At 41.4% G+C, this 13,670-nt stretch overlaps 1 protein-coding gene across 3 annotated transcripts in view; it reads right to left on the bottom strand.

The window, feature by feature from the left end:
- Window positions 1–3,456: 3,456 nt before the first annotated feature.
- Window positions 3,457–13,670, bottom strand: part of sema6bb (sema domain, transmembrane domain (TM), and cytoplasmic domain, (semaphorin) 6Bb) — a 127,080-nt gene continuing 116,866 nt past the window's right edge. For 2 of the 3 annotated variants that reach the window (XM_088999976.1, XM_088999975.1), the window contains exons 19-20: window positions 6,658–7,514; window positions 3,457–5,437 (exon numbers count right to left, since the gene is read on the bottom strand). In XM_088999976.1, the coding sequence (XP_088856102.1) occupies window positions 5,351–5,437; window positions 6,658–7,514 (944 nt within the window). In that variant the 3' untranslated portion in view covers window positions 3,457–5,350. Of the gene's footprint in view, window positions 7,515–13,670 lie in introns of all 3 variants that reach the window. The other variant, XM_088999977.1, reaches the window with a different exon arrangement.

The following is a 13,670-nucleotide window of genomic DNA, read 5'->3' as shown; positions in this document are numbered from 1 at the left end:
TTAAAGGTTCTATATGTGAAACAACAACAATAGCAACACACAAACTGATCAAGAGCAACAGGTGCGACCAAGACCATCATGTGTGTTTTTTTTTTTTTTTGTGTGTGCCTGTACACGAAAAGCAATTTCGCACATAACAGCTTTTTGCCGTGCCTTGGTCTAAATTGGGCAACACCAAAAGGTTTTCACGAGAACAAAAGCATATGTGGGGCTACAACACAATACGAGGTGGTGGCAAATGGAAGACGATGAAAAGGAAAATGGCTTCACTAGAATTTAGTCGTTCAAATACGAATACAGTGATACCTTGGCTTATGAACTTAATTGGTTCCCAGAAAGTGTGTGTAAGGTGAAAAGTGTGTATTCCAAACATTCATTTCCCATTGAAAACCATAAAAATGAGAATAATCCGTTCCCAGGTCCCCATAAAACAATTTCCAACTAAATAAGCCTTAAAACTACACACAATATACCTCATTTTACACATAATAAATGTGCTATGGTATAATGTGGTGGTGTATAATATGGTGTAATTAAAGAAATAAACTATCTAACTATAATAAAGGTCTCCCTTTCGATGACACATCAGTCATTGTGGCGCTCCGTGTGTTTCCCAAAAAATAGTTAGTATGCCAAGATTATATTCTCGCAAATTTAAGGTTCATAAGGCGAAAAGTTCGTTAGCTAAAGCGTTCGTAAGTCGAGGTATCACTGTACAGTGGCCGCCTTGAGATAAAAATGTCTGACTTGTTTGAGTGACGGGACCATGTTTAAAACAAAAACTCAAATAAGATTGACACAGTGAATTTCCAAACATCGTAGATGCTAGCGAGCGTCATGGTTAGCTAGTTAGCTAGATAGCTATCTGGCTGTCTAGCTAGATCTATAGCAAGCTATCTATTAGCTCTATTGATAGCTAGCTGGTTAGCTAGCTATCTATTAGGTAGCTGGCAAGCTTTGTTTCTATTTGAGTTACTTCCGGGTTGAGTGAACGCTAGCGCATGTGGCTGCCGCTGCTCACCCACAGTAAAACTTATCCTGTGACTGTAAAGTGACCTTGAGAGTTTTGAAAGGTCCTTATAAATGAAATGCATTATTATTATGGCTCCATTGGTCTTTTCAGTGTCGAAACAAAATGGCCTCTTTTCCATGTGTGTGTTGTTTTATGTAGCTAGCGTGCGAACGGTACTTCTCGGACGACGGCGGTTGTTCTCAAGGAGGCCGACGTGTCCGCCATGATTTTTCTCGGGCACGTCAGACCACAACGGCGTACTGGAGCTAATCAGGCATGTTTAGCCCGACACGGGTGGCCGAGCACGCCTCGTCCTCGTCGGCGCGGGGAAAGCCAAGCGCTACGACGCTAATGACCTGCTCGGAGCGCTAATGCTGCGACTTAAACATGGCGGCCCCGCGTGACCTCCTCCTCATCCTGGGTTTCCACTGTCCTTGCTTTCATCCTTCTTAGACAGCGCCGCCGGCTATTATGCCACTCTTGAGACACCCCGCTACTCCAGGAAAATTAACTTTGGCCTTCAAATAGAGGAAGAGAATTAAAAAAAAGGGCGATTCACGGTTTGTCCAAAAAGTTGTTGTAATGTTGTAATCTTTGAATTGACTCATTAATTCTTTTTAATAAAGCAAATCAAATACCGACTGTATAGTACCTTTTAAAAGCTAGCTGGCTAGCTGGTTGGCTGGATAGCTGTCTGGCTATCCGTTAGATATGTCTCCGGCTAGCTGGCAAGCTAATAGCTGGCTATATATTGACTATCCAGCTGGCTGGCTGGCTATTAGATATCTATTTGCTAGCTAGTTGGCTGGCTATCTATTAGCTATTTAGCTAGCTGGTTGATTATCTGTTAGCTAGCTAGCTGGTGGGCTGGCTATCTGTTAGCTATCTATTAGCTAGATAGCTGGCTATTTATTGACTATCTAATAGCTATCTAGTGGCTAGCTAGCGAGCTTTTTATTAATTTGTGTTATTCCGGGTTGAGTGAACCACGGAAAAACTGATCCAGTGACTGTAAAGTGACCTTGAGTTTTGAAAGGCGCTTAGAAATGAAATGTATTACTATGATGACGATGATGATGATTATTATTATTAGGACATGTTTAACTTTAGACAAGATGGCGTCCAACCGTGGTAGGCGATCGCCAGCATACAACATCTTAATGCCTGCCTGCTATTATAAGTTCCAGTTCAATAAATTTTGTTTTCTAGCTACCTATTTGCTATCTTTTAACTATTTATTAGCTAGCGAGCTAGCTTTCTAGCTACTATTTCAGTTACTTCTGGGTTGAGTGAATGCTGGCGCGCGTGGCTGCCGCTGCTCACCCACAGAAAAACATATCCTGTGACTGTCAAATAACCTTGAGAGTTTTCAAAAGTGCTAATAGATAGCTATTAGATAGCTAATAGATAACCAGGCAGCTAGACAGCTAATAGATAGCTATCAGATAGTCATTAGAAAGTGAACCAAATAGCCAGCTAGGTAGCTAATAGATAGCAAGCCAGATAGCTAATAGATAGCTCGGTAGCTAGCTGGATAACTTTAAGTGTGAGTTGATGACCAAAACCGTGAGTACAACTAGCTATACTTTTGTATCTTGTGTTGAACGTTTAGCCTCGCTCCACATGTGCGCCGTCATAATGGGCACGCTGACAAAGGAACGGATAGAATGCGACGTCGCGACCTAGATGAACCAAACCGATCTGTCTACAGAGAAGACAAAATGGCAGCCAGAGGGGGAAAAAAACAGACAAACAGAAAAATAAACCCATCAGGGAGTGCGGTTAGAGCCTCCAGACCCAAACAGAGTAGCCATCTGTTGTCTGTATGCCTCCATTGTTACGAGCGCATGCTGAGTGACGAAACCACAAGGGATGGCGGCGGGGGAGCATCGCGACCGACCGAGTCCTCGTTCGTTCGCCACCGAATCCCCACATTGGTGACCACATTTTTCACCTGGAAGTGATCATGAAACAAAAGAATTTGATGATGGTGTACACAACTGCGACAGATATAATGGGACTATTTTTACCCAAAACATAACACAACAAACATTAGCTAGTGAAAGCTAATAGATAGCCACCTCGACAGCAAATAGATAGATAGCTAGCTAGATAGCGAGCTAGATAGATAGACGGCTTCATAGCTAGCTAAATAAAATTCACCTCCATTTTTAATTTCCTGTCAAACACCGGGTTGTTATAATAATACTAATTATGATATTTCATAATAGCCATATAACATGTACTATTGTCATTGTAATTTATTCGTTTCAAAATCACTGATGGATTTTTTAAAATTGCTTTTGATGAAAAAAAACTAAAATAAACATTAATATAAAAATTAATAATAAAAAGTATTAATAATAAGATAGTTACCGAGATAGATAGCGAGATAGCTAGTGAGATAGCTAGCGAGATAGCTAGTGAGATAGCTAGTGAGATAGTTAGCGAGATAGATCGCTAGCAAGATAGGTAGACAGATAGATAGCTAGCAAGATCGATAGCTAGCTAGCGAGAAGAGATAGATAGATTGCTAGATAAGTAGATAACTAGATAATAATAATATTTTCCTTTCGGCTTTTCCCTTCAAGGGGTCGCCACTGCGAATCAGTGTCCTCCATCTTCAGAGGTTTGATTCACGTTTGTTTTGGCCAAGCTTTTAAATAATAATAATAATAATAATAATATAGTAAATGTAAAAAAAAAAACCCACAATTTGGTTCAGGCGTGCGCAACAATGGACTCAAAATGGCGCTTGCTTCCCTTAGTGAGAAGTGAATGCACTGGCGGCCATCTTGCGTTGCCACAGGCTAAACTCACAGAACTTGAAAACGTTTACGTCTCCGCAAGACATTTTTCTCTCTCTGTGGCAAAAAATGCTAGTGTGGTATTACTATTCTTATTATTATTAGCTAAACCGAGGTATCACTGTATTTGAATTCATTTCAAAAGGGAAAAAATGATTTGAGAACATGGTCGCAAAGTCAATCACTCATATCTCAAGGCACCACTTTTGTTTCCTGGCAGATTAGACAGCAGACATGGCAACACAAAGTCTGAAATCCGAGTGGGTAAAAATCCAGGGATAAACGCGATCAACTGAAGAAACGAGATGGGCGGGATATTCATTTAAGTAATTTGGCGGAACAGATATTAGCTTGCAAATGGAGATCAGCGCTTCAGATATTCTTTAGACCAACCGCTAGCCGGGCTACGTCGCGTCTTATCTCCCAAGACGGATGGATCGGCTTTGCCCTTCCTCATTGATATTCCACCAGTCGCGCTCGCTGACTCTTAACGGCTATTTGTTAGCGCACAAAGAGCCTCAGTGTTAGCAACCAGCGTCCTCCCTCGCCGATGTAGCCAAACATCCCGATATGTCAGGGAGCGCTAACGTGCCGTTTGCGTGTAAACACAATGTCAAGTCATCGGGTTTTGGCTTTGGTTTTGATTGTCTCTTTTCTGTGTTGCGTTGATAGCTAGCGTTAGCGGGTCACATGGCCGTTGAAAGACTGGTATTGTTGGCGGGTGACCGCTTTGCCAATTTCGTTAAAATATTGGAAATGTTTTGAGGCCCACTAGTAGCTAGCTACGCGAAATTAGTGCGGAGAGTTTATGATTCAGCGACGACAAGCCTTAAAGGACAACCGACACCTGACAAGTTGCATCCATAATTTGTAAAATCACTTCCTGAGCAGTGACGCCACTAATTGGCTAAATTTGTGAATCCAGCTATCTAGCTAGCTATCTATTTGCTATGTAGCTCCCTGGCCGGCTATCTAGCTAGCTATCTATTAGCTACATAGCTATCTAGCTGTCTGGCTAGCTATTAGCTATCTATTGGCTAGCTAGCTAGATTTCTCTCTATTTGAGTTACTTCTGGGCTGAGTGAACACTGGCTCGTGTGGCTGCCGCTGCTCACTCGCAGAAAAACTGTAAAGTGACCTTGAGAGCTTATTATTATTATTATTATTACTTCATTAGTCATTTTTATTTGTGTTTTGCATTTGATTAAAGATATCAGCCTGCGTGTTTTGGGTATTTTAGATGCTATAAAACGTTTTTCTGATGTCAGGAAACAAAAAAAAAATGGTGTCGGTTGTCCTTTAAACGTGTTTGGGGAGCAGTAAAGTTAGCGGCGAATCGGTTCAAAACACACACAAACACACAAGCGTACACAAACACACGCACGCTTCCCTATTCCGCGCCGACAACAGTCAAAGTGTTTGCGCGACGCCAAGAGCCAAGAAAAAAAAAAATCACAAAAACCGCAAAGTAAAATATACACTGCGGTTAAAGGGAGGCAACCTCGCGAGTCCAAATTGTCCTTCATTGTCTTCACGCTGTCGTTTTTAACCTGGAAATTCCACTTCCCGAAGCGCCTCGACTCCTTACCGCAACTGCGTCCTTTCGCAGTTGCGAGAACTGTGTCAAAACAGCAAAGAAAATGGCACCTTTTAGTTCAAGGTGTCCCTTTTTCAAAGTCAGCTTTATTGTCAAATATGCTAATATGCATGACATACAGCACAGATGAAATTACTGTCCTCTTGGACCCAGCATGCAAGGCACTTATAATGACTTTAACAAACGTAATAAACACGAAAACGCCAATTTGCCGGGAGAGAGAGGAGCCGCTGTGTGCTCACGCGCCCCACTTATGACTTTAACAAACATAATAAACACGAAAACGACAATTTGCCGGGAGAGGGGAGATGCTGCGACGCCATCTTGGGAAAAACAAATAAACAAAAATAAGAAAAAGAAACAAAAAGAACCTTTATTCGTCCCACAATGAACAGCAATCGACCCTGGTCTGGTCTTTTCGTCAATGGATGCTACAGTTTCGTGTTTGCTTCCAACATTTAGCTTGTAGTAGACGTGCACATTCCACCATGACGTCCCTGATCCACTGCTGAAAAGGATGCTTTGATCCTCTCCTCATCAAAAAATGTTTGTGTTATCATATTATTTGTTATTTTTGACTTTAAGAAACATAATAAACACGAAAACGCCAATTTGCCAGGAGAAGGGAGCCGCTACGTGCTCACGCGCCAACATCTTTGGAAAAACAAAAATAAACAGAAACAAAAAGATGATGTGGACATGATGTGAGACGTCCCTGATCCACTGCTGAAAAGGATGCTTTGATCCTCTCTTCTTTCATCTAGAACTGCTTCATGTCATCAAAAAGAGGGTATAGCAAGTCCCGAAGAATGAATGACTCTCTGTGTCTTTGTGTTGTCATATTATTTGTTATTTTTGACTTTAAGAAACATAATAAACACGAAAACGTCAATTTGCCAGGTCTTATTTTTTATTATTATTATTTTCCCCAAGATGGCAGTGCGTGAACACGCAGCGTCTCCCCTCTCCCGGTAAATTGGCGTTTTCGTGTTTATTATGTTTCTTAAAGTCATTATAAGTGCCTTGCATGCTGGGTCTGAGAAGACAGTCATTTCATCTGTGCTGTATGTCATACATATTAGCATATTTGACAATAAATGACATCAGAAACGTTGAATGGCGGTGAGAAGGGACAGGCGGGGAAAGGAAGGGCTGGTTTTTAGTGGTCTGGAGGGGTAGTAGGGTCAATCAGAGAGCTTTCAGTTCCCTCACTGGCCACTAGGGGTTCTCTCGCTCTTTACCAGAAGGTGGCTGTAGTCGGCTAGGGGTCCCAGCCCCCCTCGGTGGCCGTGCATTTCCGGCCGGATGAGCCCCTGGCGCTGGGGGTGGTACGACACGCCGTTGCAGTTGAACGCCTCGTGGTTCCAGCGAGACTCCCCGTAGTCCACGTGGGGAGTGGGCGCCGAGACCACCCGCCGCCGGTCTGGAGACTCCTGCGGCGTGCTCGGGTAGACGTAGTCCCCCGCCGAGCTCCTCAGCGGGCCCGCCGGACGTCCGCCGCCGTTCCCGCCCCGCTGGGCGGACAGGACCAGGTAGCGTTGGCGCTCGGCGTGCGGCGGCAACGGGATCTCACCCGGCTCGTCGATCCGGACCATCCCTCCGCCGCCCCCCTGCAGGAACTTGGAGCTCAGGTAGATGAGCGAGTTATTGGGGCGAGGGGATCCGAGGGCCGTGAGGAAGGTCTGACTCTGGTCCCAGTCGGCGTCGGGTAGACGGATGATTCGTTTCTGCTGCAGGGGCGTCTGGTCGGGGGTGGGCAGCAAGCCCGGATCCAGGTCCCCTTTGGGCCATCCGTTGGCCGTAACGAACGGGTTGTCCACTTGGGAGTGACGCCGCTCGCCGACGCCGCCGGTTTTCGTCACGCTCATCACCGAACCGCTGCGACCCGGACCGAGCATACCCTGCTCTTTGTCGCTCTTGCGGCGACCCCCTTTGGCGCCGGTTCCTCGGCCGTGGCGGTGTCGGTGACTCATGATCCAACAGACGGCGAGACCGGAGAAGAGAGCGCCCGTGGCGAAAGCCGAAACGGCCGATACCACCAGTAGGTTGACCGACACCAGTCCGTCCGGCTCCTTGATGAACGTCTCTTTCAGTAATCCTGGTCGGGTAGAAACAGAAAAACGGATCAGTCGACCGTGACGGCCATCTGAACTCGGTAACACGAAATGATTTCGCTCATTGCCTACCCAGGTGTGTGTGTGTGTGTGTGTATATATATATATATATATATATATATATATATATATATATATATATATATACATACACACACACACGGTAACGTCTCGTTATATCGATATTGGTTATATCGATAGTACCGCTTATTACGATACTATTTCTATGAACGCAAGGAGAAAATTATATGCGCGCAGGGTTGGATATATCGATAGTCCCGGTTATATCGATATTTTTTCAGACTCCCGAGAATATCGATATAATGAGACTTTATATATATATATATATATATATATATATATATATATATATATATATATATATATATATATATACGATATACACTGTACATGTCTGTATACAAGGAAGCGGAGGGGAGTCGAGTGGTGCGTTCAGGGGCGGTCAGTTTGGTCGAGAAATGATTTTTGGTTGTAAAACAAGGCATTTAAAAAAAACATTTTTTTTGGTTGAAAACCGAAGTAGTCGAGGATGGAGAGTTGTATATATAAATATACATATGTATATATTTTTTTCTAAACACACTTTGAGAACTGTTTTCCTATATTCGCATTTTTCGTTTTTTTTATGTGCACACACACGCACACACGCACATTAGAAAGTCTCATCTTGAGGGTTGAACAAGTCAAAATTTGCATTGGGGAAAAGCTGTGTGTTAAAATCATCAGCGGGGGTGGTGTTTTGGAGCCAGAAACTCCCCCCCCCCACTCCAAAACATTTCTCTCTGCTGCCAGCATGTAATCAGAGGCTTTTGTTTGGCTCCCCGTGAATGCTTTATTCTCTCAGCGCGTGAACACGTGGCGCAGTCAAGAATGCGCTCAATTTATATTTTACGGATCCAATTATGACTGGAGATTTGGTGTTGCTTCCAAATCCCAATCGGTCGACTTGGAGTGAAAAGCACATAATGACGTGTTAATACTACGACTAATAATAATAATAATACACTTCATTTCTAAGCGCCTTTCAAAACTCTCAAGGTCACCCAGAAGTAACTCAAAAAGATAGAAATGTAGCTAGCTAGCTAGCTAATAGAATGCTCGATAGCTAATATGTTTCCTGACTCAATTAGCTAGCTAACTAGCCAGCCATATACTCAATAGATAGCCAACTAGACAGCTAGCAAGCTAGTAATAATAATAATAATAATAACAAATTACATTTTAAGCGCCTTTCAAAGTTCTCAAGGACAGGATGAAACCGGCCACTCCATTCCATCAAGCCATTAATGACCATCACTAAGGTAAATGAAACGACTTTATTATATCGTAAATTTTATTTCTTTAATTATAATCCCATATCACATTTATTACACATGAAATAAGGTATATTTTGTGTAGTTTTAAGACTTAAAAAAAAATTGAAAATTATGTTTTATGGAGACCTGAGAACGGATTATTCTCCTTTTGATGGTTTCCTATGGGAAATTAATTTTTGAGATACACACTTTTCACCTTACACACTGACTGGGAACCAATTAAGTTCGTAAGACAAAGTGTCACTGTAATATAATAATACATATTATTTTCAAGCGTCTTTCAAAGCTCTCAAGGACAGGATGAAACCGGCCACTCCATTCCATCAAGCCATCAACGACCATCACAAAGTTAAATGAAACCACTTTATTATATCGTAAATTTTATTTCTTTAATTCTAATATCATATCACATTTATTACACATGAAATAAGGTATATTTTGTGTAGTTTTAAGACTTAAAAAAAATTGAAAATTATGTTTTATGGAGACCTGAGAACGGATTATTCTCCTTTTGATGGTTTCCTATGGGAAATTAATTTTTGAGATACACACTTTTCACCTTACACACTGACTGGGAACCAATTAAGTTCGTAAGACAAAGTGTCACTGTAATATAATAATACATATTATTTTCAAGCGTCTTTCAAAGCTCTCAAGGACAGGATGAAACCGGCCACTCCATTCCATCAAGCCATCAACGACCATCACAAAGTTAAATGAAACCACTTTATTATATCGTAAATTTTATTTCTTTAATTCTAATATCATATCACATTTATTACACATGAAATAAGGTATATTTTGTGTAGTTTTAAGACTTAAAAAAAATAGAAAATTATGTTTTATGGGGACCTGAGAACGGATTATTCTCATTTTGATGGTTTCCTATGGGAAATTAATTTTTGGGATACACACTTTTCACCTTACACACTGTCTGGGAACCAATTACGTTCGTAGGACAAGGTGTCACTGTAATATAATAATACATTTTATTTTCAAGCGTCTTTCAAAGCTCTCAAGGACACTTTCCAGTCACAGACAAGCATAGAAAAAAATATGATAGCAATTCGGCAGTATTTGGGGATCCAAACTGCTTTCTACCAGCCGCCAATGTCAATATAAAGCCACTGTCGCTTTTACAGGGCCCTCGCGAACCCGCCTCCCAAAACCGCAGCCATTAGAGTGAAAAAGGAGCAAACCGCCGCTGTAAATTTGATAACAAATTGCCTTTTCCTGCATTACAAAAGCCGCACGCAACATTCAGGAGTTGGCCGGCCAAGAAAAACAGTCATCCGTACACGTTGCAAACAAAGGAATCTCCCGTGGAAAGCGTCGGCGGACCTCAATTAGCCAGTGATTGCCTCCCGCTGCTCCCGCAGTCAAAACGGCGCTCGGTTCCTGGAGGATTTTTTTTTTGTTCACGCTTTAATTGCTTCCCTCTGCCGCGACGGCTGAAAGGGTACATGGTGACACGTTAGCGCTTTGCGGGTTACGCTAGCCTGTGCATGCGTCCCCATTTTGGGGGGAGTTAAATGTAAATCTTAAAGGGCCAGATTTTTTTTTTTTAATGAGTCATATGGTCCATGTGAGTGAGGTCTTTAACACAACAAAACATATAACAATAATAATAATATTACGAATAAAATGACTATTATAGAGTACAGTTATTTCTTTAATTAAAATACAATAGCACATTTATTATACATACAATAAGGTATATTGTTGTCCTTTTAAGGCTTATTTAGTAGAAAATTATGTTTTATGGGGACCTGGGAACGGATTATTCTCATTTTAATGGTTTCCTACGGGAAATAATTTTTTGGGATACACACTTTTCGCCTTACACTCACTTTATGGGACTCAATTAAGTTCGTAAGCTGAGGTATCACTGTATTTTGTGTAGTTTTAAGGCTTATTTAGTAGAAAAGTATGTTTTATGGGGACCTGGGAATGGATTATTCTCATTTTAATGGTTTCCTATGGGAAATTAATTTTTGGGATAGACACTTTTCACCTTACACTCACTTTCTGGGAATCAATTAAGTTCGTAAACTGAGTTATCACTGTGTAATTTTAAGGCTTCTTCAGTAGAAATGTATGTTTTATGGGGACCTGGGAATGGATTATTCTAATTTTTAATGGTTTCCTATGGGAAATTAATGTTTGGCAGACGAACTTTTCGCCTTACACTCACTTTCTGGGAATCAATTAAGTTCGTAAACTTAGGTATCATTGTATTTTGTATAGTTTTAAGGCTTATTTAGTAGAAAAGTATGTTTTATGGGGACCTGGGAACGGATTATTCTCATTTTAATGGTTTCCTATGGGAAATGACGTTTTGGGATACACACTTTTCGCCTTACACTCACTTTCTGGAAACCAATTAAGTTCGTCAGCTGTATGTATCACTGTATGAAAAATTTTTTTTAGGAGGGAGGCAGAGCGGGAGCTTTGATTGACACATTCACATCAATAAGATGTTGATTTTCTTGAGTAGGGGGCAGCAGCGGGGGGGGGGGTGCAGAAAGCGAAAACAGGAAAATGCCGGTGACCATTCAGCCCGGTTGTTAAGCTAATTTGCCGCGTCCAGTCGATATTTTGCCGCCGTCATCTGTTTAAACCACATGGCGCCCCCCCCCCTCCAAACCCCCCACAACAACTTTGAGCTCTCACGCCGCTTTGATCAAAAGGCTTCTGTAGAATGCAGCAGCATGTCTCAGCATACTAATTTTTAAAGTGTGTGTATGGTGGGGGGTGGAATGAGGGAGGGGGGGTGCAATTTTTATTTTAATAAACAGATAAAAAACCCGCAGCTCCATAAGCTAATAAAACTGCTTTTTTTTTGGGGGGGGGGGTGGTGAGCAGAATGCCATGTCGGATAACTTGACATTTCTGTCAGATGGAGAAGTGGGGGGGGGGGGGGGGGGGGTGAGATGATGATATAGCGATACCTCGGTTTACGAACCCCTTGGTTTACGAACTTTTCAGTTTACGAACGTTAAATTTATGAAGCATTATAAGGGCCACTTTCAATTAATGACATATTTTTTAAATGTTTTCCATACATAAGGTGCACCGGATTATGAGTTGCATGGTCAGCGATTGAAAAAAAAATTCTTTTAGGTGTGCCTTATGGTGGAGAAAATACAGTTTTTTTTATTATTATTAATAGTAATAATAATAATAATAATAATAATAATAATACATTTCATTTCTAAGCACTTTTCAAAACTCTCAAGGTCACTTTACAGTCACAGGATAAAGTCTTTTTGTGGGTGAGCAGCGGCAGCCACATGCGCCAGCGTTCACTCAACTCCGAAGTAACTCAAATAGATAGAAATATAGCTAGCTAGCTAGCTAATGGATAGCTAATAAATACAGTAAAGTCTCGTTATATCGATATCGGATATATCGATAGTCCCGGTTATATCGATACTATTTCTATGCACGCACGGAGAAAATTACATGCAAACAGGGTCGGATATATCGATAGTCCCGGTTATATCGATATTTTTTCGGACTCCCTTGAATATCGATATAACGAGACTTTACTGTAGGTAATAGATAGCCAGATAGCCAACAGGTATCTAGCTAGACAGCTTACAGCCAGACAGCTAAGAGCAAGCCAGCTAGCTAATGGATAGCTAATAGTTAACCAGATAGCCAACAGCTAGCCAGCTAACAGCCAGCCAGCTAACAGCCAGCCAGTTAGACAGCTACCAGCTAGCTAGCTAGCTAATGGATAACCAATTCAACATCATTTGTAATGGACCAAAAACTGTTTTTTTTTTTCTTTGGGCTGTGACAGATGATTCTGAGTCTATCAAGTCCTTCTAATCCACAAAGAATGAATCACGATAACTGGAATAATTGTTGTTCAAATACAGTGATACATTGGCTTACGAACTTAATTGGTTCCTAGACAGAGTGTGTAAGGCGAAAAGTGTGTATTCCAAAAATTATCTTCCCATAGGAAACCATTAAAATGAGAATAATCCGTTCCCAGGTCGCCATAAAACATAATTTTCAACTAAATAAGACTTACAACTACACACAATATACCTTATTTTATGTATAATAAATGTGCTATGGTATTGTAATGAAAGAAATAAACTGTACTGTAGAATAAAGTCTGTAAAATTAAAAAAAAAAGAATGAAAAACAAAATGGCATATTTCATCAAATCCTCATGTTGTTGCTGACAGTTTGACATAATTGGACTGAAACAATGTCAGTTGTATAAGCTTGTGACAATCAGAGCTAAAACGGGAAACCCAAAAAAAGTGACACAAAAAAGCAGGCTGATGAAAAAGACAAGCGACACTAGAAAGTTGATCAGACCATCAAAAAAAAAAAGCAAAGCGCTGTCAAGATGGAGTTCCGCTCTAACAAAGATGGCGGCGAGTCGTCGGAGGGTTACGGTTGAAAACCGAGCGCAAACGTGTCACTCGACGAGCGCTGATTTCTATCGGCGGCTCCTGGGAAGGACTTTCAAGTGCCAAAGTCAATTTGAAGCCAAGCACGTCAGCTCGCTTGACAGCCTGTGAAATATTTCAACGGGCTCCGAAAGCGCCGCTAACGAAAGCGCCCAACGACGCCAGTCAGGTGCAATCATGTCAAGGCGCAATTTACTGAGGCTTCCGACCTGGAGTTATTCCCTCATTTGTATTTTTTTAACAAAACCAAACAAATGTAGACATATATACGCATGTAGACACATACATATACATACACATATACACACATACATACACACACACATACACAAACACACACACAAATACAAAAACAAACACACACGCA

Source organism: Hippocampus bargibanti, linkage group LG07 (genome assembly GCF_051943395.1).
Source record: "Hippocampus bargibanti isolate YZ-2025 linkage group LG07, ASM5194339v1, whole genome shotgun sequence".
Lineage (NCBI taxonomy): Eukaryota > Metazoa > Chordata > Actinopteri > Syngnathiformes > Syngnathidae > Hippocampus > Hippocampus bargibanti.
This window is presented reverse-complemented; position numbering and strand designations above follow the sequence as displayed.